This window comes from Mandrillus leucophaeus, unplaced genomic scaffold, assembly GCF_000951045.1.
Source record: "Mandrillus leucophaeus isolate KB7577 unplaced genomic scaffold, Mleu.le_1.0 Scaffold1034, whole genome shotgun sequence".
Taxonomy (NCBI): domain Eukaryota; kingdom Metazoa; phylum Chordata; class Mammalia; order Primates; family Cercopithecidae; genus Mandrillus; species Mandrillus leucophaeus.
The window spans coordinates 410,384-434,488 of record NW_012098477.1 but is presented as its reverse complement, the minus strand read 5'-3'; the positions used below and the strand labels follow the sequence as shown (position 1 = coordinate 434,488).

The 24,105-nt window shown below is 38.3% G+C and overlaps 2 protein-coding genes and 1 pseudogene across 3 annotated transcripts in view; 2 read left to right on the top strand and 1 right to left on the bottom strand.

Annotated features, from left to right (window-relative positions):
* The window catches only part of LOC105538855, a 3,180-nt pseudogene extending 2,455 nt beyond the window's left edge, over positions 1-725 (top strand).
* A 5,412-nt stretch (positions 726-6,137) lies between these two features.
* FCER1A (Fc fragment of IgE, high affinity I, receptor for; alpha polypeptide) lies at positions 6,138-11,421 on the bottom strand. Of its 2 annotated transcripts, none has more exons than XM_011978731.1 (5): positions 11,338-11,421; positions 11,179-11,199; positions 9,860-10,114; positions 8,109-8,366; positions 6,138-6,598 (listed from the first exon to the last, which is right to left on the bottom strand). In XM_011978731.1, the coding sequence occupies exons 1-5, from the start codon at positions 11,399-11,401 to the stop codon at positions 6,414-6,416; spliced, it is 783 nt and encodes a 260-aa protein (XP_011834121.1). In that variant the 5' UTR covers positions 11,402-11,421; the 3' UTR covers positions 6,138-6,413. The 2 variants fall into 2 exon arrangements, with proteins under 2 accessions (XP_011834121.1, XP_011834129.1); XM_011978739.1 differs by having other exon boundaries at positions 9,860-10,015; positions 11,338-11,415.
* A 5,128-nt stretch (positions 11,422-16,549) lies between these two features.
* The window catches only part of LOC105538849 (olfactory receptor 10J1-like), a 22,307-nt gene continuing 14,751 nt past the window's right edge, over positions 16,550-24,105 (top strand). Inside the window, 1 exon segment of the mRNA XM_011978821.1 lies at positions 16,550-16,593. Coding sequence (XP_011834211.1) covers positions 16,550-16,593 — 44 coding nt within the window.

Below are 24,105 nucleotides of genomic sequence, written 5' to 3'. Positions count from 1 at the left end.
TCAGCTCTTCTTCTATCTCACCTTTGGCATCAACAACTGCTTCCTGCTCACAGTCATGGGATATGACCGCTATGTGGCCATCTGCAACCCCCTAAGGTGTTCAGTCATCATGAGTAAAAGGGCCTGTATCCAACTGGCCTCTGTGTCACTGGGGATTGGCCTTTGTCCAATGGCCACCTTGCATGACCATTGTCCAAGTAACATCTGTGTTTGGCCTGCTGTTCTGTGATACCTTTGTCATCTCCCACTTCATCTGTGATGTGAGACCCCTGCTGAAGCTGGCCTGCACAGACACCACTGTCAATGAGATCATCAACTTTGTTGTCAGTGTCTGTGTCCTTGTCCTACCTATGGACCTGGTCTTTGTCTCCTATGTCCTCATCATCTCCACCATTCTTACAATTGCCTCAGCTGAAGGTTGGAAGAAGGCCTTTGCCACCTGCGCCTCCCACCTCACAGTGGTCATCATCCACTATGGCTGTGCCTCCATCATCTACCTGAAGCCTAAGTCCCAGAGTTCCCTGGGACAGGACAGACTCATCACAGTGATCTACACTGTCATCACTCCCCTACTGAACACTGTTGTGTACAGCCTGAGGAACAAGGAGATGCTCTGCGCAGAGCCATGGGGCAAACAAGGAGATGCTCTGCACAGAGCCATGGGGCAAAAGCCCCTGTCTCCTTTACGAAGAGAGGTTGTGAAGCCTTTTTCTTTGAGTTTATAAATATGTATTAATTTTTAATGCTCTTTCAATAATGCCCTTTTGTATGGGACCAAGAAGACTAGACTAAATTGAACTGAGTACTAAAACTGGAGGTTTCTGTTTGAGCTTGTTGTGATCGTCTATGCTCTGCTCCAGAACATTTACAAAATAGCTTAGTATATGGTTATGAATGTAGGAAAAAAAAATGCACGCCTGGATTATGCACTCACATACACATGCACACAGCTACACACACCCTGAGAATATTTTGAGTTACACAACTCCATTAAAACACAAAGTCTGGCCAGGCGCGCTGGCTCACACCTGTCACCCCAGCACTTTGGGAGGCTGAGGTGGGTGGATCACGAGGTCAGGAGTTCGAGATCAGCTTGACCAACATAGTGAAACCCCGTCTCTACTAAAAATACAAAAATTAGTCGGGCGTGGTGGTGCACGCCTGTAATCCCAGCTACTCAGGAGGCTGAGGAAGAATAATCACGTGAACCTGGGAGGTGGAGGTTGCAGTGAGCCGAGATTGCACCACTGCACTCCAGACTGGGTGACAGAGCTAGACTTGGAAACAAAACAAAACAAAACAAAAAAACATAAAGTCCAGCAGAGTTCTAAAAAGCTAATGAGCAAAATGTTTGGAAACCACCTCAGAAAGATTTTCCAGTTGACTGTTAAGGGTGTCAGAATAATTTGTGCCACATTTTAAGCAAATAAGTTAGAAGATAATACACACACATATGAATTTCTGTGGACACTGCAGGTTTTCTTGTAAAAGAAGAAAAAAAAGAAAAAAAAAAAAAAGCTAGAGGCAGACCTTCCAAGTTGATGGAACTGCTCTAACTGACCTAGGAAAGAGTACAGATGTGGGAAAGCAAAAAAAGCATCAGCTACTGAGAACACAGACATGAACTGTCCACATTCCTGAGATGCCCAGATCAGAAAACTCAGATTGAAAAGAAGAACATGCTGAAAAGGTTAAGACTTTTCATATACTCAGCACAAGAGTAAAAAGGATGCAGGTTGAAAGGATCAGCAAAAGTATAGTTCCTCTTGCCAGGTTGACATAAAACTCTCTGAAATAGTTTTATAAACATAAGCACTTTAACTACAATTTCTGAAAAGAATTATTAACGGACAGAAATCTGATGCATGACTTAAAAATTTTCCAGTGAGCTCCTAAGCCTGCAGGGGTAAATTTTCAGAAGTTTCTTCTTCTATACTCCCAACTTTAAACCTGAGTTATAAACAGCATTTTATGCCTGAGCATCACAGGAGGTGAAAATATATGTACTGGTGCAAGGAAGGATATTCTCTCTTATCATTCCATTGCACTCTGGCCTTCTATACTGAGGAACAAGCATACCTTGAGTTTCAAATACAGTCCTGCCGTATCCAGAATCCATCCAATCCAATGGGGTGATCCCGTAGACGCAAGACATCACTTCTGATAGTGTGGTAAAGTCTGCTGGATGCTGAAAATGGGACAATTCATTGGAAATAAGTTATTTAAGTCAAGTTTACGTGTCTTGCTTTGCCAAAAATTGTCATGTGAAGTCTGACTGGTGATAAAAGATATCTTTGTTTTAGTGTCTAGATTTCTAGAAATGATATAGTTCGTTGCTGTGAGGTTGGTCAAGAGACAATTTTTAAATCTTTGCTTAGTAGTTCTGCTGAGTCTGAGTAGAAGCCATTGGGTAAAGGTCTGCTGGCCAATGTCACACTGTCTGCTGTCTGAAGTTGTATTTGGTGAATGCTGTGGCACATCACCTGGATTGCACTCCTTCAGAACCCACACAAGCATTCCTCCAGCTGCTGGGAGTGCCTTGGGCTAATGGCTCTCAGCTGAGTTCCTCTTCAAGAATTGTCCTTGTTAAACAGCTGCTTGTTCCAAGGTCATGCTCCCTTCCCAGGGATATACTACCTCCAGTGGTTTGTCTATTTAGGGTATTGCTTTGCCTTAAGATAAGTAGGAAGGGCTCTCCCAGCACCAGAGGTTTTTCTTGACTACATCACATTTCAACTTTTTTGTTTTTGTCCAATATTGCTTTCTTCACTTCTTCACAAGTGTACATGCTGAGAGCTAATAAACATGCTGTGTTCAAATCTCTGTCTCAGTGTCTGTTTTCCAGGGACCTCAACCTGCAACATTTTAGGATCTCATTTCTAAAACAGCCATTAACGTAAGTGTAGAATTCAAACTTTCAGCCCTGATATATTCTAGCAAATGCAGATCAGTGGCTCCTGGATTTTAATTTAAAATAATTTTATTCCATTTATTGAACTATATTTACTGTGATTCAATTTGGTTGGCAGCAGTGCAGTATTATCTTCTTGGAAACTAGTTAAAAAATTAAAATCTGAACTTTTCTCAGAATCCACAGGAAGTCATTCTTTTCTTTTCAAAAAATTATCTGTGAGCAGTCTCCATTTCATTGCAGCCTGATGCTAGTACCTTGCAGAGAACTTGCTGACAATTGTCAATGATATTTGAAAATTGGAAATAACAGGAAAGACTGAAAGTGGACTTACGCCATTTAATTTTCAAAAAGGGGAAGAGTGTCATTGTCATAAGTGAAATATATAAGTGAAGTGTTGTGGTGAGCACATTGATAGAGTAAAAGGTTTGTGGTGGGAATGTTGTAGCGATTGATGAAGTTCCAGATAGAGACTTGGGCTTGCTTGGTAAGTAGCTGTCCAGAGCTGGGCAGATCAGCTATGGCAGGAAGACAGCCCGACTCTCTGAGATTATCTAGAGTCCTAGGCTGGCAGGTGCCTCTGCCATCCTCAGCATAAAACTTCCATCTCCAGGTTGTCACCATTTCCCATTTAATGAGAAGAGGGAAAGATCAGAGTCCTTCTTCAAGTACTCAACTCCCCAATATACTGACAAGGTATACCATTTGTCGGAGTCTCCACTCTGAAGGTGGTCACAGGAGTTTGTCTTCCATTGGCCACCAGTGGGAAGCTACTGACTTGTTTTTCAGAAAATCAGCCCCTAACTATTGTGAATTCATGATGATTTTTTGTCTGCCAATTTGGAACAGCAATTCATGGGGTAGCAAATTTTGCCCTATGAACTGGGCTTGACCAATTTGGTAAGAGAAAGAAAGTGATAAAGGGGGTGACAAGGGTGAATCTAGAGTGAATTATTTCTATTCCAATCATCTTTATAACACATGTACTCCATCTCTGGCATAGTAAAAAGTGTTTCATGGGTAAAGACATCTTTATAAGTGCCATATTTTAGGGGTCCACAAAATACTCAAGCCCTGACCCTATGTTCCACATTCCCTCTGGAGCAAGAGATGTATGACTATCGAGAAGAAAATGGGTAGAAATAAATGAGTATAAACCCAGACAGGTCTGGCACAAATGTGGAATTTAGATACTGTACACGGAAGAGCACAGTGAAAGAAAAGACCAATGTATGGAGGACGAAGGAAAATTTTGCACTGGAGCTTCTTGGGGAATGCATTCTGAGCCTTAGTGCCTGGATAATTACTACATATGAACTTAAAGTAATAAATTACAAAATATCTGAGCTCTAAGGGACCTTAGAGACCACCTCCACCAGATTCCTAGTTTTAACAAAGAAAAAATAGAATCTCAGAGACTGGCAAGTAACTTGGCCCAATCACAGCTAGTTAACAGATTGGATATCCAGACCTGTGTTCTATCCATAGTCCCCTTAATCTTGCAGTGAGGGTAAAGGGGAGATAAAAGTGAAATGTGGTACTCAAGAACCTAGAAAATCTCTCAGAAAATGTATCTCAAGCTGATCAAGCCCGGACTTTCTTATCCATATCAAATCTCTCAGTTTTGAAGTCTGCATCACTGGCCTCAATCCCTTGTCTGAAATAAAGGGGTAAATTGCTGTTTAGCCTGATGCCTGAAATGCTGATGTGCTATGTAGAGCACTGGGGAGAAAGGTGTGGTTAATGAATGTGGTGGAAAGCCTGGTCCCAAGGCTAAAACATAAGATAGACCTTGGGGAGGTGGCAGGGGAAGCATTCTGAAGCAACATCAGGGAGTCTCCCAGGGAAACTTTGCCTGGCCTGTTGCTGAGGAGAAATCTCTTCTCCATTGGCCAGACTTTTTTTTTTTTTTAAGTGGAGGAGAGTGTGAAGAAAGGTAATACCAGATCCTTATCCAAAGTTTAAAAAAAAAGAAAAAAATGTTTTAGTAATTTCCCTGTTCTTTCTGGCCCAAAAACATTCCTTGGAAAAAATGGGACTTGTAGGTCTCATGGATATTTAAAAGTTTTCTCCCCAGCCACACTTCCTCATACTTTAATTGTTCTAAGGCATGGACAAGCTACAGGCACTCTGATCTTTCACTGACTTCCATGAATCCACAGCCAGCACCAGCAATATGTTGCCCATCTTCCCTACTGCTTTCTCTAAGCCCTGAGTATAAACATTTCTATGGTCAGGGTCATGGGGGTAGGGGGTAGTGGTGGCAAAGACTGGGTCTCATGCAGGTGCTAAAAGTTCCTAAATTTGTATAAATTTTTGCAATTTACAAATAACTTTCAAATACAGACTCTTATTTGATTCTCAGAAGAACTCTAAGAGGTAGACAAGATGATTATTATGTTTTCTTTGCACAAATGAAATACTGAAGTCCATGGAGGTATAAGAAGATTTTCCCAGATCACAAATCTAGAAAGTAGAAGAGTCAGGATTTGAATTGATGTCTTTTTCTGTATGGTTTAGTCTCTTTCTAATGGATAGCTTTATAATAAGAAGAAACTTGGCCAGGTGCAGTGGCTCACACCTGTAATCCCACACTTTGTGAGGCTGAGATGGGAGGATCGCTTGAGGCCAAGAGTTTGAGACCAGCCTGGGCAAAATAGCAAGAATCCATCTCTACAAAAAATTTAAAAAATAAATCATAGGTAAAAACTTAATCCCATTTACTCTATGACAGAAGAATGAGCCTCCAAAGAATATGATGAAGACATAAAATGAAAAGGAAAATAAACCAAAACTGTCTAGTTCTTTTGCCCAAGATCTTATTCAGTCCTGGACTGTTTTCACAGCTGAGGGTTTTGGTTATTATTATTTGCTGGAATTTCTCCAAAATGCTTGGTTCAGGTGCTGTATAAAGATACAAGATATAAGTTCAAGATATAAATTTGGGAGGGGCAAAACAATCACAGAGGAATCCTGGACTGTACTTCATCCTGAGAGTCTTATGTCTTGAGACTGTCCCTGATTCTGCCAAGAACTGAAAGTTTATATATAGTAAACTGATGAAGAAGCATAAAAATGATCCACCTCACTGGCATCCTCCTATGCCTTTTCATTCCTAGATCACACTTACAATAGTCAAGAGAGGATATTTCCAATCTAGAACTGCATGGTTCTTGCCTTTAGAAGAAAACAAACTAGGAAGCCTTGAATACTTAGAAGCATTCCATTACATGGTTTTATATTTATTTTATTGAAATTGAACTTCTCTTTTACAAATGCTAATAAATTGAATCTATTCATTCTTCATTTATTCAACCAATGTTAATTGAGCACTTACTATTACATGCCACTTAACCAGTTTCACTCAGTTTAATGAAACATCTCTATAAATCCTTGAGCACAGACGTTTCTATGTATATTGCAAGCTGTGTTTGACAATTGAGTAGTAATTGCTGATGCTGAAAAAAAAAGTAATGTTTCAAATATTTCTGGCGTAATTATATCAGTTGCTTTTGGGGTTTGGCTTAGGATGTGGGTTCAGAAGTTTGAAGCCTTTCCTGGTTCTCTTAATCTTCAAGAGAAATGTGACCTGCTGCTGAGTCGAGATAAATAATCCTGTGTCCACAGCAAACAGAATCGCCACCAACAATGGGATAAGAAATTGTAGCCAGTACTTGTCATGCTGAGCTGTAGTGGAAAACAGATGCAATGAGAAACATAATTCATATTGGGAACTGAAGAATGAGGTTCAGAGGTTCATCCTCCCTAAGAGAAAGACCAAGCTTTGTCCTTCATTTTTAGCATGATGTGGCATCCAGAGCATAGAGAAAACATTCAGATTAGTGCTAGGTTGAGTTGCTCTGTTGGTGCTCCCTGGAGCCATAGGGAGTCCTGAGCATTTCCTCATAATTCCAGTAGCCAGTGTGCCCAGTGGGGAAGATTATAGGAAAGATAAACCCCTTCTTGGAAATGACAAGACCAGAATTCACATATAATTAAGGAGTGGAAAGGAGACAAAGTGAGGGCAGGAGTCATCAATGCCTATTATTCAATTATCAGTCATCATTTCTTACATGCCTGTTAGGCAAAATGAAGAAATTGCACTAGTTAAATTGCCTTCCAATTCTATTATTTTGTGATTCTGTTAGTCTGTTTATAAACTGCATTGATTTTTGTGATTATTCTCAAATTATAGAGCCTCAGAATACATCCAGAATCCAATACATCCAGAAATCATTTAAAGATCACCTAGACAAGTGATTCTCAGTATTGACTACACATTGCCAGTATGTGAAAGACCTTTGAAAAATACAGATACCCAGGTTGCACTCCAAGCCAGTTAAATCAGAATCTCAAGAAATGAGACATGAGCATCAATATATTTTTTTAAGTCATCAAATGATTCTAATGGGGTCTAGACCAAATCTTCTGTTTTACAGATGACGATACTGGAAGCCTAGAGGCAAGTATATAGCACTTAGATCTCAATTTAGTTAACATAGAACTGTTAGGGCTTAATTCTGTATTTTGACCTCATGCTTTTTTAGACATTAGTATGTACAGTGTGAAGGAAAAGTCTAATTTTCTCCTTTGGAAGTGAATACTTCACAGGCTCCCTCTCTTATACAGAGTTTGGAGAGAGCAGTTTTTCTTGCAGGCCATAGAGGTAGTCCACCTGCCTACCCTCTCCATATCAAGTCCATTCCCTTCTCCCTCAATATACAGGCACACAACTTACTCACTTGCTGGTTTCCTTTCCCAGCCCTCCTAAGCTGGAATGGGCTCCTCAAGCTCTTTACATCTTTTTTTCATTCAACTTTGAAACTTTTTTTCAATTTGATAAATATAAGTGTTCTCCCCAGGAGCAACAGATGACTTTGAGATCAAAATAGTAATCACAATCTGTTATGCTTGGGTAGTGCTTAACAGTTTACAAAGTCATTTCACAAACATCACTACATTAATCTTCATAAAAATTTCATAGTGTGAGCAGGTATTACTATCACCATTTAACAAGTCAAGACTTTGAAACAGAGATTGAGATATATACTATCACCCAGGTCTCCTCATTGCAAGTCTAGTAGGCTTTCCAGTGTATCACAGGTGCCCCCCTTCTATAAACTGCACCCACTCAGGCTCAGATGTCCTCTCTTCCTTCCCCTGCTGTGGATGCTTTTCCTTTCCTTTACCAACTCACCTTTTATTACAGTAATGTTGAGGGGCTCAGACTCACAGTCCAGCTGCCACAGTTTGCCCGTACAGTAGTAGGTGCCACTGTCTTCAACTGTGGCATTTGTAATGGAGATATTGTGGTTCTCATACCAGTACTTGAGAGCTTCACCATCCTTGTAATAGATCACCTTGTACACATCCCAGTTCCTCCAACTATGGCACCTGAGGAAGAGGGGCTGACCCTCCATCACCACCTCAGCAGAAGCCTGAAGGAGCAGCCAGTCTGAAGAACATTCATTATGTTATTTATTTAACAATAAATGAAGAGGGAGAGAATGAATAGATAAAAGACAGTCATGCATAGAACATGTGTCAGAAACTATGAATTGTCATTAACCCACTTTTTGGCTCATAAAGTGGATTTTTAAAGGGCACAAAATAATGCTTAGAGCCTGTCTTCTGTACTGATAAATTCTTTCTCCTCCTGAAAAGTCAGTCTGGGGCCACAAAGCCTCTCAGACCTCCCTGCTGAGTCCATACATGGAATACTTGAAAGCCAGATTTGCTTTCAGATATTCTGTTGCTAGTTCTAGTTAGTTAGGGGAAAATAAACAGTCTTTCTTAGGAATTTTAGCTTGGGAGAGTGTCTATTTTGTCCTCTCTTACCTTACAGAAACTTCCCAGTTCTAGTGTTAATTATAGTTGTCACAAAAACTTCTTCAAAACATGTACAATTTAAATTAATTACTTGTGTAATTTTTTGTTTAATGTCCTCTTCCCATATAGCTCTATGCTCCAAGAAGTCAGGGGTCCTATCTGGTTCCACATTCTATTCTGAATGTCCAACATAATACTTAAGAGTTGGTAGCAATACTTAGGCATTGGTAGCACTACTTAGGAGTTGGTAAGTACTCAACAAACATTTGTCACTAATGAGTCAGTGAAAGACAAGAATCACATTCTATGGTTAATGTTTTTGTAAAAATTAAAAGGCATTAATTAAAGGAGAATTTTGGAAGGAAATATCGCTAGCATAATAAGTATATTTAATTTAGGACCAATCCTTAAGGACTTCTCTAGAACCTACTCAAGGAAATAAGCTATTCTACATTGCTTTAGTTTGTGTTTGGAATTTACATATGGAGGTTGAAACATTTTTTTTTCACTCAAGAGAAAAATATAGAGTATAAAAGAGACCTATTGGTCACTATTCAAAATTATTAGTTTGTTTATTCAACATTTGCTGATTAAGCCACATGTGCCTAAGCATGCTATGCTAATTGTTGGTAGTAGGAGAGTGATAAAGATGAAACAAGCATGAAATATGTGTTCTTAAGTAACAATAGAGGACATGAGTAAATGTACCCAAATATGTTTCATAATGAAGAGTACAACCTAATATTCAGGTCATGGCATATGGATTATGCAGAGCAAAACTTTAAGTCAAACCTTTTGGTCCTATTCCAGACACACAACTCTTTGAAATGTTCACATATATGTCATGCTGTTTGACCACATAATATGTACCTGAATCTAGGTAGAAAAAACAGAGGAAAATAGGGTGGCGGAATAATAGCGAGAGATGACTAGAATATTGAAAGAAGGCATACGAGTAATCAAAAGGAAAGGGGGTAGAAGAGAGATGCAGGGGTCTTAAATGAGAGACCTTGAATCCCACTCTGGTGTCCTAACTCTCGGAATAACCTGTTTTTTTCCGTCTTCAGATGGGCCAACACTCACATGAGAGATCTGTATTTCCATATCCCTGGAACTTACCACTGAAGACTTCCAGGTGCACAGGTTCACTGTCATCAAATTGTTGGTGCTGACATTTGTATTCTCCACTGTCCTCAAAGTCGGCATTCACAATATTCAAACTTGAATTTGCCACTTCTGAAAGGCTGCCATTGTGGAACCATTTCATGGAACTGACTTCAAAGAAATTGCTCCCATTACATGTAAGAGTCACATTCTCTCCTTTAAATATTCTATTCCACGGGGGATTCAAGGAGACCGTAGGTTTCTGAGGGACTTCAAGAAGATAAAAATATGAAAAGAGATGTAGAGAGAAAAAAAGTCATTGAAAACTGTCCAGGCTTAAAAGTACAAATGTAGCAATATTCTGACAATCAGTGGTCAACATGTACTTGTACTGTTGGTGATAATACCTTGTTTTAATTTCTAGGGGAAGGATTAAAGAACTGAGAAAATAGTATTGTGGCCCCAGGGAATGCCCAACACAGGGAGAAAGGCAGGACACATATGCAGGAGATTTAAAAACAAAGAGACCAATTCACTATGTGATTTGAGCTGACTCACTCAACTTCTCTGTTCATTTCAATTCAGTATCTGTAAATGAGGACTGCAATCTCTTTTGAGGTAGAAACACTATCTGCCATGTTCAACCATTGCTACATTAAATGTTTATTATGTGAATGAATGAGTGAATTCTGGATGGATAAAGTTATTGGACTAGATGAAATATAAGGTTTCTCCAAGTTCTGAATATTTATGACGATTTAATTGTAAGTATACACAGAGTGAAAAACATATGTCAGTTCCAGAAAGTAGTGAGAGGCACTAAGAAAGTCAGTCTTGAATGGCTTCCTGGAACAAGAGGATGTAGTGCAAATTTGAACAGAGACCAAAGAAGTAGATAAATGGTGATAACAAAAGGGTGATATAGTCAGAAGAGAACTGGACTTAGATCCAAGGAACTTATGTTGGAATCCAGTTCCTTAGCCAGGTAACCACCACAAAATCACTGAGTTTCAGCATATTCAATTATAAAATGGCAATAATAATAATGCAATTATGGAGTGAGATTACGTCAAAGTGTCTAGGAGAGAGAATGAGACATGTATATGTGCAACAGACATGGTTATTGACTAAAACAGAGGAGAAAATGACTTGAGAGAATGCAATGAATCAGGGAAAAGAAGAAAGACAAGGTAAGGTGGAGAGGGAAAGTAGGTTGGCCAAGGAACAGATTCATACTCATTAGAAAGCAGAAGTGATGGGACGAAGAAAATAGTGAGAGGAAAGCAATGCCCAGACATGTTGAAACACCAAGGGAACAAGAACAGAGGACTCACCTGCTAACATGCCATCTGGAGCTGCAAAAGTTCAGAAAGGATAAGTTAGTGTCCAGCAGTCTTCTTTATTGCCAGATGACTAGAATCTGGATGTGGGGATGAGATCTACATACATAAAATTTTAAGGACCCCAGGAGGGGTAATCGAATCTCTACTTACCAAAGAGCAGTAAGGCTACACACAGTAGAGTAGGGGATTCCATGGCAGGAGCCATCTTCTTCATGAGCTCCTGGTGCTGATTGTGCTGGAGAGATCTAGGACTTCAAATATAGGCTTAAAACCAAAAAGCAGAAGGAAATGTTTTCTGTATCATATCTGGTTAACCCATCATCTGTGCCTGGTTTTGCTTCTTTCTTTAGAGATAATATTCAGGATGGTGCCAAACTGGGCAATTTTAATATTTACCCCCTTACTCCACTCCCTATCCCCCCTCCACATATACACCTGGAATCTGGTGAGAGAGAGGCATGGGTATAGCACAATCACAAGCTTTTTAAAATCTGTCAATCAGTATACAACTATTTAGTTTACAACTTAGAAAAGTGGGTTGCAAGGGAGGGCAGAATAAAACAGCAGCAACTAATTACTGAATACCAAACATATGCCAGGTGTTATCCTAAATAAACTTGATATTTCATTTATTTTTTATAATAATCCTACAAAGTATGTACCATCACTATGTGTATTTTATAAATAGGAAAACTGAATCTTAGTGAGGTTAAGTAACTTTTCTTGGGGTGTCAGCTATTAAATGTTCAAACACATAAAATCTAACCCCTAAGTCAAATTCTTAGTCATATGATGTACTATTATTCAGGAGCATGGCTAGCAACTGCTGATTTCTTTTGGGATTCACCAGAGTTACCAACACTTTTCTTGTTTAATTTCCTGCTCATCAGTTAGTCCACAAATCCACAAATTTTCATCTGATTCACTAAAGATCCACTATCTGACCAGCCAAATTGGAAACATTTTCAGAGACTCCTTTTTTCTCTACTGTGCCCTAATCTGGCTCAGAACACAGGAAGGCAGACGTTAAACCATTACTTACAGGGATCTAGGACATACAATTTATTTTATTTTACTTCCTAGCTTTTGTTCACTTTTAATATTGTAATTTTCCAACACTATCACCCTTTCTCCTTTAAATACACAGCAGGGCCTTTCTGCAGGATTCCTTTACTACTACTTCTGTTTTTTGGCTCTAGGTCAAGGCTGAACTTTCTTCCAGGATCTGGTATTAATGATGATACTGGAGATGAAAACTCTATTAATGTCCTATAGTGGTTTGTCATTTGCAAAGATTGCTTTTACATGAGTGTTCTATTTTATCTTTACCAAAACTCTGAAGAAGACAAGGACAACGTACTTATACCCACTTCACATCTGAAGCACTTGAGGAACCATTCCCTGGTATTTGAGAAACCAAATACCTTGATTTTCCTCACAGACTGCTGAATTAAGTCTATTGAATGAAATCAGTCATTCCACATGAGGATCTAACCAAAACCTTTAGCTTTCTGTGGAATTAGAAAATATTGGGCTAAAAAGGTTAATAAATAGGAATTTAAGTTTCAGATAAGAAAGGTTAGGTACTGAGCCCAGGACATGCTATGTTTTAGTGACAGACCTTAAAGGGAACAGCAAGTTACTATGAAAAGTACAAGTTGTTTGTGTTTAAAGTTCTGAATTCAAATGTTCCTAATCTTTATGTGATTGAAGGTTACCTGTAAAATAGGGACAATAATGGTATCCAGGCCATGGGTATATTATGGGATTTAATAAGATAAAAAAGAAATAAAATGAATCGTACAGCATCTGGCATGTAAAAGATGGTCAATAAACACATTTCTGCCTTCTTTATTACCATTATTTATTAAAGACTTGTAGGAGAAGTATTAATTTTGACTGGATTAAAGTTATTGTCATAGTATAAATAAAACTACATGGTACGTTTTATTTGATAAACAGCATCTTATGTCAGTTTAATATATCTACACAATCTCAATCCTCTCCATGGTCACGAAGAAGAGAGCATAATCAGGAAAGAACAGAATGCAGAAAGTTGTTGGATAGGATTGGAGAAGAGAAGGAGGAGGAAATAGGGAAGATGTAGTTTTTGAGGTGCTGTCAGCGGGCAGTATTTGAAGCCCTAAGCCCTGGAAGAGATGGGGAAAGATTCTACTTTACCACTTTGTTGAGACTTTGTCCAGGGGATATTTTGGTTTCCTTTTTCCTAGGACATGGAACCTATAATCAAATTGTCTCTCAGAGATAGTCATTTTACCATGATTCAAATAGTCTATTTAAAGGCTTCCTCTGAAGTCGTTGTCTAAATAGCTCCTATTTAGATGGGAGATAGAGCAGGGCTCACCGAGAGATACTATTCCTAGTTCGGAGAGTATCAGCTTTGGAGTTAGAGAGGCCACTTTCATTTCTAAAGCTTTCTGAAGCTTTGGCTTTATCATTCTAAAACTTTTGCTTAAGTGACCAGTATTGAAATAAAGGAAGTGCTTTGGTAGCAGTAACAGCAAAAATGTAGCAGTCCAATAAAAGCAGCTCATTAAAGCCTAAAAAGCAAACCAAACTACCCATCTTCCCAGCACACCCCCCACCCCAAAAAAGCAAACCATTAACAACGTCAGAAAGAAAAAGCCATACCCTAATTTCCATAGCATATAACTACAGATACCCAAAAGAACAGAACAAGAACTCAGAAGGAACACATTAACACTAAGATTAAACAAGAGTTCTGTTCCTCCCTGGAAGAACGGGCTGATACATAGTTGAATTCTACAGGTTTTTTATCTTATATATCAAAAAAATGTCCTTCAAGTTTCATATCCATTATGTGGGTGGAGTGTGCCGTTGATATCTCATACCCAGCCTGTCCACATCAGGAACATATGTTCGCTGAAATCAGTAGGGTGTGTCTAAATTTCACTTCTTGCTTCTGATTCTGGGTACAGGCATGCTCAATACATAAAGAGCATCACTATCCCCAAATGTGGACCTGTTATTTGATGTTGGAAACCTTAATCTAGATTTCACTTTGCAGCAGTGGAAAAATGAAACAAATGGATGTGCATGAGCTACAGGGCTTGAGGACTGTGAGGTGCCCCTGCATCTGGATCCAGTGTGAGAGGCTTTTGGCAGGAACTTTTGTGTTTTGGGACATGGCTGACAGAAGGAGGATCAAGGCTCAGCCTATACAGTGTGTTGGCCTGTGTGCCCTTCTCCAAAATTGGGAAGCAGAAAAACCAAATCAATCTGCTGACTTCTTTCTCATTCTCAAAGTTCTCTAAAACTAGGTGAGGTTCATACGAAATTGAATATGAAATGATGAAAGTGCAGAAGGTCTGTCTGCTCATGATGTTTACGTGCCTAATAAATGTTGATCGCTCCCTGAGAATCAAATACAAGGCCAACTATGCAACATGTCGTATCTATTTTCGTCCTCCTACCAACTCTATGTAGTTAAGAATAAGGAAATCAAAGCATGAAGAGGTTAAGTACCTTGTCCCAGGGCACACAGTTGCTATGTAAAGGAATTAGAATTTGAACTTGGCAATATGGCTTAAGAACCCATGCTCATGACCAGATAGATGATAGATAGATAGATAGATAGATAGATAGATAGATAGATAGATAGATAGATAGATAGGTAGACAGACAGATAGATAAAGATATCTTTATTCATTGAGTCTTCACTTTGTGATTAAGTGCACATGGATTAATAGTCCTCATGCAGAAATTCCTTGGATTCCCAGGTTCCATAACCCACAAATAAGAAATCACTGATGTAAACCAACTCTCTGTTCTGTAAGTTCCCTTTCTTGATTCAGGCCCTGACATCTCAACTCACAGCCACACAATGTTGGTACTGTTGGCATGTTAGCTATGTATATTTCATAGACATGCCTAAAAAGAAGAAAGGAGAGAGGAATTCTTTCCTTTTTCCTCTATGTTATTAGGGCCAGGAGGATATCAGCTGCATTTACTTTCTTTTGCCACCCTGAACAGGAGTTTCTGCTCAAGAGAGAGCATCGATAGCAGATGCTGACTGCCTGTTAGATTTTCACAAGAAAGTCAGTGGCTTTAATATTTTTTTACTTCTTTTCTTGACCTGAATGGGTCTAAAAGTAATAAATCCAAAGGAAATAAATGGAAAATCTCAGGACTACTAAAAAAGAGAGTGAAAAAGGAGCTTCTAGTTTCCTTTAAACAACCAGCTCTCATGTGAACTCATTACCATGGGGAAGGCACCATGCCATTCATAAGAGATCTGCCTCCATGACCGAAACACTTCCAACTAGGCCCCACCTCCAGCACTGGGGACCACATTTCAACATGAGATTTGGAGGGGACAGAATGTCCAAGGTATATCACTGAGCATAATGCACACTCTTTTATAGTGCATAGGTGTGGGCATCTAGATGTCAAGTTGCTTGCCTTCAAGATATGTAATCAGCCACTCACACTTTGCTGATGAAGCATCTTTGTGGTGTTTGTAGTTAAGGGTACAGTCTGAACCATAAGGTGGGCTCAAACAAATGGATCATGACCTCTGCCTTATAAATAGTATATTCCAGCCAAGAAGCCCAAAGGGCTTCAAACTTACCTTCATGTCTTCCAACGGATACAGATGTTAAGTGAGCTGACATTTTCTTCAGAATGGGGAGAACAATATTATAAACCCTCTGAGGAAGATCCTTAAGGAAAGTCGTAGTATAAAAAAGTTTTCCTTTTGTAAAAAAACATTTTTTTGAGACTGGGTTTTACTATGCTGCCCAAGGTGGTCTCTGACTGCCAGGCTCAAGTGATCCTCCCACCTCAACCTCCCAAGAAGCTGGGATTACAAGGATGTGCTACCATACCCAGTTAAAAAAGTTTTAAAGAAATACCATAATATTATACTAAATTTAAAAAAATTAAAAGAATAAAAATAAAAATTTACCCACAGATAATTTAAAGAAATTAAGTGCAAGATTAATTAAGAGTCCAGGCTAGGAATAAGCTCTCAAGTTTGAGTCAGTAAAATGGAAATAGTAGTGGTACTTACCTTAAGGGTAGTTGTCAGCACAAAATGAGTTAATGTGCTGAAGTGGTTAGAACAGAGCATATATTAGTTTTCACGAATATTATAAATATTTTGCAAGAAGCCTTTAGTTAAACTTGAGAACAGCAGAGAGAGAGAGCCTTTCCCATCCTCCTGGTCTGTCCTTAGGATGAAGAACCCGGAAGGCCACTGGTGGGTCCAGAAGGCAAAACCGTGTTCTCACAGGATGCAGCCGGGATCACACAGCAGCAGTCATGTCAATGAGACAGACATCATCACACACATACCCATACCCACACCTCCAACGCACGCATGGCTGCAGAAGTGGAGTTAGGAAGTTTGAAGATCATTTCCAGGTGTGGTACTAGACAGAGAAATCCCCATTGTGCAGAGTCAACCCTCAAGCCAACTGTAGTGTAGGCCAGGTTTATTTTATGCTTCCTTACAGAATTACACAGTTACAAAATGGAAACAGAAATCTCTTAAAGGAATCCTTTTAGGCTGTTAGCAGATAAAGATGAGAGCTCTTAGTCCAGACCAGGTCATCTGCATTTTAATAGGCAACTTTTGAAGACCTAATTTTTCAGGACCCTGGCTAAACAGTTCTGTGACCCGTGTGTTTCTAGTGGGTGAGAGAGGGTATGAGTGAGCGTGGGAACAGTGGGAGGGGCAGGAGGCATTCTGAACCTTTCTAATCATACTCTGTGTTACCACCTACAAAAGGCCTTTAGGAAATGTGAGTTTATACGTGAGAATGTGTGTATGTGTATTGAGGGTTGCTTGTTTCTATGATGGGTATACAGGAGACATTTGTAGCATCAGCAGGCAAACAAATGCCCTGCAATACTGAAGGCAGACTTGCATCCTAAATAATTGGCCTGATTCTGCACATCTTTTCAATGTGCAGCCAGATATTTTATAATTATCTAAGCCTTAAACACGACTGTAAAAAATAAACACAAAATCATCTTTGGCACTTCTCATATATACTATATTTTACAGAAAAGAAACTACCATGTATATTGAGGAAAGATTATTCTTGGCTTTTACTGGAAAAACATCCTTGAATATTTCACTGTTTCAGGAAACCAGATCACCTGTAGCTACACTGTTCATGATATTTGTGTCACCAATACCGCATTCTCACATCGGTCTGTTTTCGTAGCACTCATATTCATCAAGGACATACTTTCTTATTATAAAGTTATTTCACTTTATTTCTTCTTTATTTTAAAACTGGGAATTTTACTGATTTAAAAAATATGTGTGTGTGTAGGTAGCAGAGATAGATCCAGTTTGAGGCCCTGAAACTTAAACAATTTAAGAGGCCCTCCTTAAAAAATCCAGTAGAAATTTTTGAATACAATATTAGATATTAGAATTACTATTTAGGACAAGAAAATTAATGACAAAAGATTACAAAATATACCAGTTGACAAATGACATAAACATTATAAAACTCATAAAAAGTAAATAGATATTCCACTATCCTCTTCTTTTTCAAAATATTGTTGTTACATGCTATTTGATCTCCCTTCATCAGACAGAGATATCGTAATATCATTTTTTATAGAGAAACTAGAAATATAATTTATTCTTTTCTCCAGCATCATTGGTCACCATTTATTTTCTATTATTGATTGTTGGGAGTGCATAGAGCATGCAGTGTCACAGCAATATTCTCACTGTTTGTAGTACGGTTACAGGTTTATGCCTTACAAACACAGGAATAAATGCATGCTATCAAATGTGATCTGATAGGATTGAGAACTACTGCTAAATTCTGAAGAAGAAAAAAGGTCCAGAGAAACATGGAATAGGGGGTCCTGATAGGCAGTTTCCAGTGATATTCATCACAGTTTTTCCTTTGTCTCTTCCAAAACAGGAAACATTTGCAGATTATCATAGAGGTTCAAGACAACAAATGGATATTGAGTATCTGTGATTAGAATATTAGACTGAGTATTAGAAATAGATGCAGTGACATAAAATTTGGGACATTTTGGTGGCCATTCCCATAGAGCAGAGTTTATTATAATTAGGAATTTATAAGTTTTTTAATTAGAAAATTTGTACATTTTTCACTGATGATAAATAAATGAATATAAATATGGATCATTCAGATGACCATTTCATAACCAAAAATTGCATCTTTATTTCAACATCTACATTTCCATCTTTTTTTGTTTGCAATTTACAACTGCATCTAGTGACTGACATGTTAAGTCATGCTGCACCTATGAATGAGGGTTTTATGTTGTTCAAATAGAGACAGGTGGACAAAAGAAGGAATTGACACAAGGCCCACCCTAGAATAGGCTGCCAAACACAAAACAGCCCTCTTTATCACAGGTAATAGCACAGTCACGTTGCAGAAAGATATATGAAGAAAATCTTTTCTGCATGACCCAAGAGGCAACAGTTAATTAGAAGTCTGTAGTAGAGAATGTAAAGTAAAAAATTTTTTATATTCTCAATTCCTAAATTGAATTTGTACCAATCAACTATATATTTCAATAATCTCATGATGCCAATTTATCTTTAAAAGAAAAAGATAACTTCAGATTTATCAAGGGCTATCTTGATAAGAATTTTCAAGCAGTGGAAAGTTGAAAGTCCCCATAAAAAGAAAGACTTTTGAGAATTGTAGAAATTAAGAGAAGGACAGCAGGGTTGAAGCATACAGAGTAGAAGGCCAATGGCATACAATGAGATTGGAGATACTCATGAGTGCCAGATCATGAGGGCCTGGCAGAACATGAAAAAGTGTTGGGATTTTATTTGAAAGCTAAGGAAGGGCCATCAGACTGTGTGAAGCAAAAGAAAGCGCGCACACACACACACACAGTGTGTATGTATATCTATATCTCTATCATCTATCTATCATCTATCTATTCCTCTGCTTAATATAGTTTGATGGCTTTTCATGTATGTCTTAGTTTATTTTCTGTGGCTATAACTGAATACCTGAGACTGAAATTTATAAAGAAAATAAATTTCTTTCTTAAAGTTCTGGAGACTGTGAAGTCCAAGGTCAAGTGGCCTAACTGGTGAGGAACTTCTTTCTTAGTAGGTGGCACAGGGCATCACATGGCAAGGGGGGGCCTGAGCATGTAAGCTGTAGACTCTCTTCCTCTTCTTTTAGAGTCACCAGTCTCACTCCCATGATAAGCCATTATTCAATGAATCTATTAATTCATAAATAGGTTAATCCATTCATGAGGGTAGAATCTTTGTGAACCAATTACCTCTTACAGGTCCCCCTTCTCAATACTGCCATATTGGAAATTAAGTTTCAACACAAAGTTTGGAGGGGATAAACACTCAAACCATAGACATGTGTATGTATAGTATATGTGTGTACACACACATTCTCTCAACGTCTACCGATCTATCTATATATAGATAGGTATGTCATCATGTAATCTATAGGTTTTTAAGCAGATATTGGGAAACGGTTAAGAGTCAAAATATGATATATGGTCTAGAGAAGTGGTAGTATAAAGAAAAGTTGATGGGTTTGAGGTATATACTGGGGTGGTATCAATGGGACTTATTGGCAGATTGGAGGGCACAGAAAGTATAAAGTATGATTCCTAAATTTCTGGTTGTAATTACTGGCTAGACAGTAATTACATGGTGAAGACTGAGGAAGTACTAGATTTAAGGGAACTACTAGAATTGGGGGAGAAATCAACCAAGTGTTCCGGTTTGGAAGTGTTTTAGTTTGAAGCATCTTTATTGTATCTAAGAGTTTGTGCTAAATAGACAGTTACCAAAAAAAGGTGGGAGACCAGTAGAAATATCTATATTAGATATACAAAGTAGAGAAAGTAGAGAATCACTGGCATAGGTTAAAGCCACTGAGTAAGATGAGGTCAGCTGAAGACAGATAAAAAGAAATTAAGCAACAGAGAAAGTCTCAGAGCAGAACTCTAGGAAATTTAAATATCTTGAAGATGGGCATCAGAAGACCCAGAACAGAGACGAGAGAAAATAGCTGGTAAGGTAAGAAAACTCTAAGGGAATTATGTCACTAAAGCTAAGAAGAGACTACAATTCTAGAGGAAACGGTTAATTATATTGAATCTTGTTGAGAGGTGAAGTAAAATAGAGAATACAATTATCCTCTGAATCTAGCAATATGGAAGTTTTTGGGACTTTAACAATGGCAATTTCAGTGGAGTAATATGTATAAAAACCGAACTGAAGTGGGCTTAGAAAAGTGAATAGGAAGTGAGGAAGTATAGGCAACACGTGCAGACAATGTTCTGAGAAGTTTTGCTATGGGATGGTGGTATAGGAAGATGCAGAGTTAAGGGGGGATTCTTGTTTTATATAAGATGCTGGATTGCATTTGTTAGCTAACAGGAATAATTCAGTAAGCAGAAAGGGAATAAGGGAAGTACAAGTTAAATAATTGGAGAAGTTAAGCCCTTGCATAATCAAGAAGAGAGAAGTGGCTTTCACTCATTCAATTTAAATCTTTCTTGGACATAACACAGGTGTTTCTGCCATAACATGTAACACATATTTATTTTTTTAAATTGTTTTGCATTCTGCAAAAGTACACTAAAAATAACAAGCCTTTGAGAGAAAAAAATACTGTTACAGATCATGCAAAACCTATAACCAGAGCACTAACATAAACATTAGTATTTCTACTAAATGAACTATGCAGTTAAAAAATACGTTAAATTTGTAATAAATAAAATTAACAATAAATCTAGGACTTGATCATTTTCAAAGGTTGGTGGAAGAAGATGACAAAGAGAAAATACACAAAGACAGGGGGAAACCAGAGAATAAACATGCTCAAGATACACTTGTGGTAAAACTAAGCCAAGAGAAAACTTTGAAGTGAATAGTTACTGTGTAGAATATTCTATTCCTTGCCATGTTCCACTGTGCTAGTAAGATTTGTGTTAGCTGTTCCTTGGTAGTCCAAAATATTAACTTGCTAGAAAAGAATCTTGTTTCAATCAACTTCAATGTTGTATTGACATTATTCCTTGGCTTGCCAATAGCATATAGGCTAATTTGCATTTCAGAAAAATGCATTATATCAGAGAGACTGCAATGTATTTCTTGATTTTTTAAGCAGTAGCCATATGCATAACAATATATGGAATACTGTATAGAATACAAAAATGCAGAAAAAAGAAGTTCCTCCAAACCACAATGACTTGATTAAAAACTTGATTTCCATAAGCAGGAATAATAATGGAGAAACTAAGATGTCTTCTAATAACAAAATAAGCACAGGTAATTGTTAATATTTTTTGAACACTGTCTGTATTCAGGCATTGGGCTTTATCCTATTTAATACTCACAGGAATCCTATGAAATAGGTACTATCAGCATCCTTGTTTTTAACGAGGTAGAGAGGTTTAAATTATACAACTAGTGAATGGCAAAGCCAGGATTTGAAGCTTAGAGGTCTGAATGGTAGGGATCTTAAACATCGGGAAGAAAGGCATTTAGCAAGGTGCTCCAGCACTTTAGCCACAACATTTGGGATTACTTAATTATTCCCTCCAATAAGTTGAGAGTTTGTGGTCATCTTTTGACTTAAACTTTGTGAGGCAAGGTACTGATAGAGAATCTGACACTGCTAGGGTTTGCAGAAAAAGGCAAAGTGAAGGACCTGAGAGAGAGGGTGCCAGGAGTTAGCCTCCATTGTGTGCCACTTACTTAAGTATGCCTGCGTTAGGTGGGCATAAAATAAAGTGACAAGAACTTAAGCCATATTGTCCCTCTCCCTCAAAGAGGACACTCTAATAACAAGAGGCTCTGGAGTGGGTGGCCTGCAATGAGACCAGAGGAAAGTAGAATTTATTGAACCATAAGTGAATAGGTCATTCTTTTTGCTGTGCAGATGCATAGGACATAAGTTCTTCTGGAGAACCTATAAAGGTATTCCCATGAAAGCACCTACATTTGAATCACTGCAAATGAGAAAGAACAATGAATAATGCTAGAGAAATGGTGACAACTGGCAAAAAGGTTACACTACCACAATCTGACCTCCACTTATGAGGTAGTGTTCACACAGGAATAGCAGTTAAAACAAAACAGGGAGCCGACACAGCATGGAGAGTTGCTTTCTTCATACTCTCAAGGAAGGGGCTGATTTTGGGAAGAGGGAGAGATGTGAGTAGTGTGGCCATGGCCATAACCCGTTACCTCCCAACACATAACAAGCCACTGGAGTCATAAACTTAACCTATGCTCAGTGGTAGACAGGTGGAGGATTCTGGAGACCGAAAAGAATTTTGAATAGAAGATAAAATTAAATTGATTAATTTTATAAAATCAAAATTAATTAGATTTGATTGTGTCTAATAACTCCAATGAGACTGTTTTAGTAACATAAAGTGATTAAAAGGTTACAGAATTAGTCTAAGAAGTCATTAAGGGAGCCTCCTACCCAAGAAGAATGGGTTCACAGCAGTAGTAGCAATTTTAAAAATTGATAATTTCATGTTTACACCTCACAAGTTGAGACTTCTTTCAACACAATTGTGTGTATGAAATGGAAAGGTTGTACTACAAGTGTGCTAAGGTCCTCTGCAGGTCCAACATCTAGATGTTTTCTGGCAATTGGAATTGCAGGAGTTCGGGAAGATAACAGTTCAGTTACTTGAACAATTTGGTCCTAAGGTGGCTTCCAAAGAACAGTGACTGCTACTGGCTAGTTGATGAGTCCTTCATTCTCCTATCTGGCCTGCCAGGTTGACAGTTCAAGATCTATAGTAACCTTGTCTTCTGTGACTCTGACTCTGAGCTGGCAGAAAAGAAAGAGCAGCAGGAGGTGGTGATAGATTTGAAAGTGGAAGTCGAAGAAAGAAAGGAGTTGGAAGCAGAATAGTGGAAAAATGGCAGGACTGATGATAACCATGGGATATTTTTTAGAAGTGACTTGGGGAAGACATGCTATTTCCAGTTTCCTGATCAGTTTTCATCATAAGTCTTAAAGTATAGGAAAAATGTTAAAAAGGAAAGGACCATAGATATAATTGATTTGAATTTCTTCATTTTAGGGATTGAGAAGTCCGAACCCCTCAGAATGCTTTGTGAGAATTATATATCTAAGCAATTAATTAGTGGAAAATGCAGTACCAAATTATAAGGCTCCTGTTGTTGTTTCTGCTTCTGCTTTAGTTGAAGATACAGGAAAGGATGAGAGAACAGGTGCCCTCAAGGATTAGTATAGTACAACATGGGAAGAAAGTCAAGTAAAAAGTGAACAAATGATTAAAAAATTATACCATGTAGTAACACAGACAGAATTAAATTATAATGATGTGATAGAGTGAGTCGATGGTTAAAATAATTAGGTTAATCACATACTGAAATGATAAGAGTGCAGTAGAGCTCTGTTGACAACCCAGGTTAACTGAATCACCAGAGTAAATGACATTCACCATATCCTCTGCAGCGCAGACTGACAGATGCACACTACACGCTAAATGACCACATCTAGTAAACTCTAATAGAAACACCAGGAGATAGTAATGTCAGAAAACCAAGGCTGAAGAGCATTTCAAGAGGGAGAGTGATAAATAGTGTTAAATGTTTCAGTTATGAAGTAGGAAAACAACCAAGAACAGTCTGATGAATTTGGTAATTAGAAAAATCTTGGTGTAGCCCCCATGATCCAGATTCTGTGTCTCTACCATGCAAGCCCTAGATCTCAATGGTAAACTCACTGGAGCTGACCAGTCTCTGAGACATTACTCAAACTTACAAAATAACTTAGAATGTGAATGCATTCATTTTTAACAGTAAATGTACCAGACCAGTCATTTCCATAAGGCTTCCACTTTCTGGTGAATGTAAGCAATTCATATATTAAAATGCATGCC

Coding starts and splice junctions, on each gene's coding strand:
- FCER1A (XM_011978731.1), bottom strand. CDS start 11,401: ATGAAGAAGATGGCTCCTGCCATGGAATCCCCTACTCTACTGTGTGTA. Junction 11,200..11,337: donor TGTAGCCTTACTGCTCTTTG/GTAAGTAGAGAT, acceptor GAACTTTTGCAG/CTCCAGATGGCATGTTAGCA. Junction 10,115..11,178: donor TCCAGATGGCATGTTAGCAG/GTGAGTCCTCTG, acceptor ATCTTCTTGAAG/TCCCTCAGAAACCTACGGTC.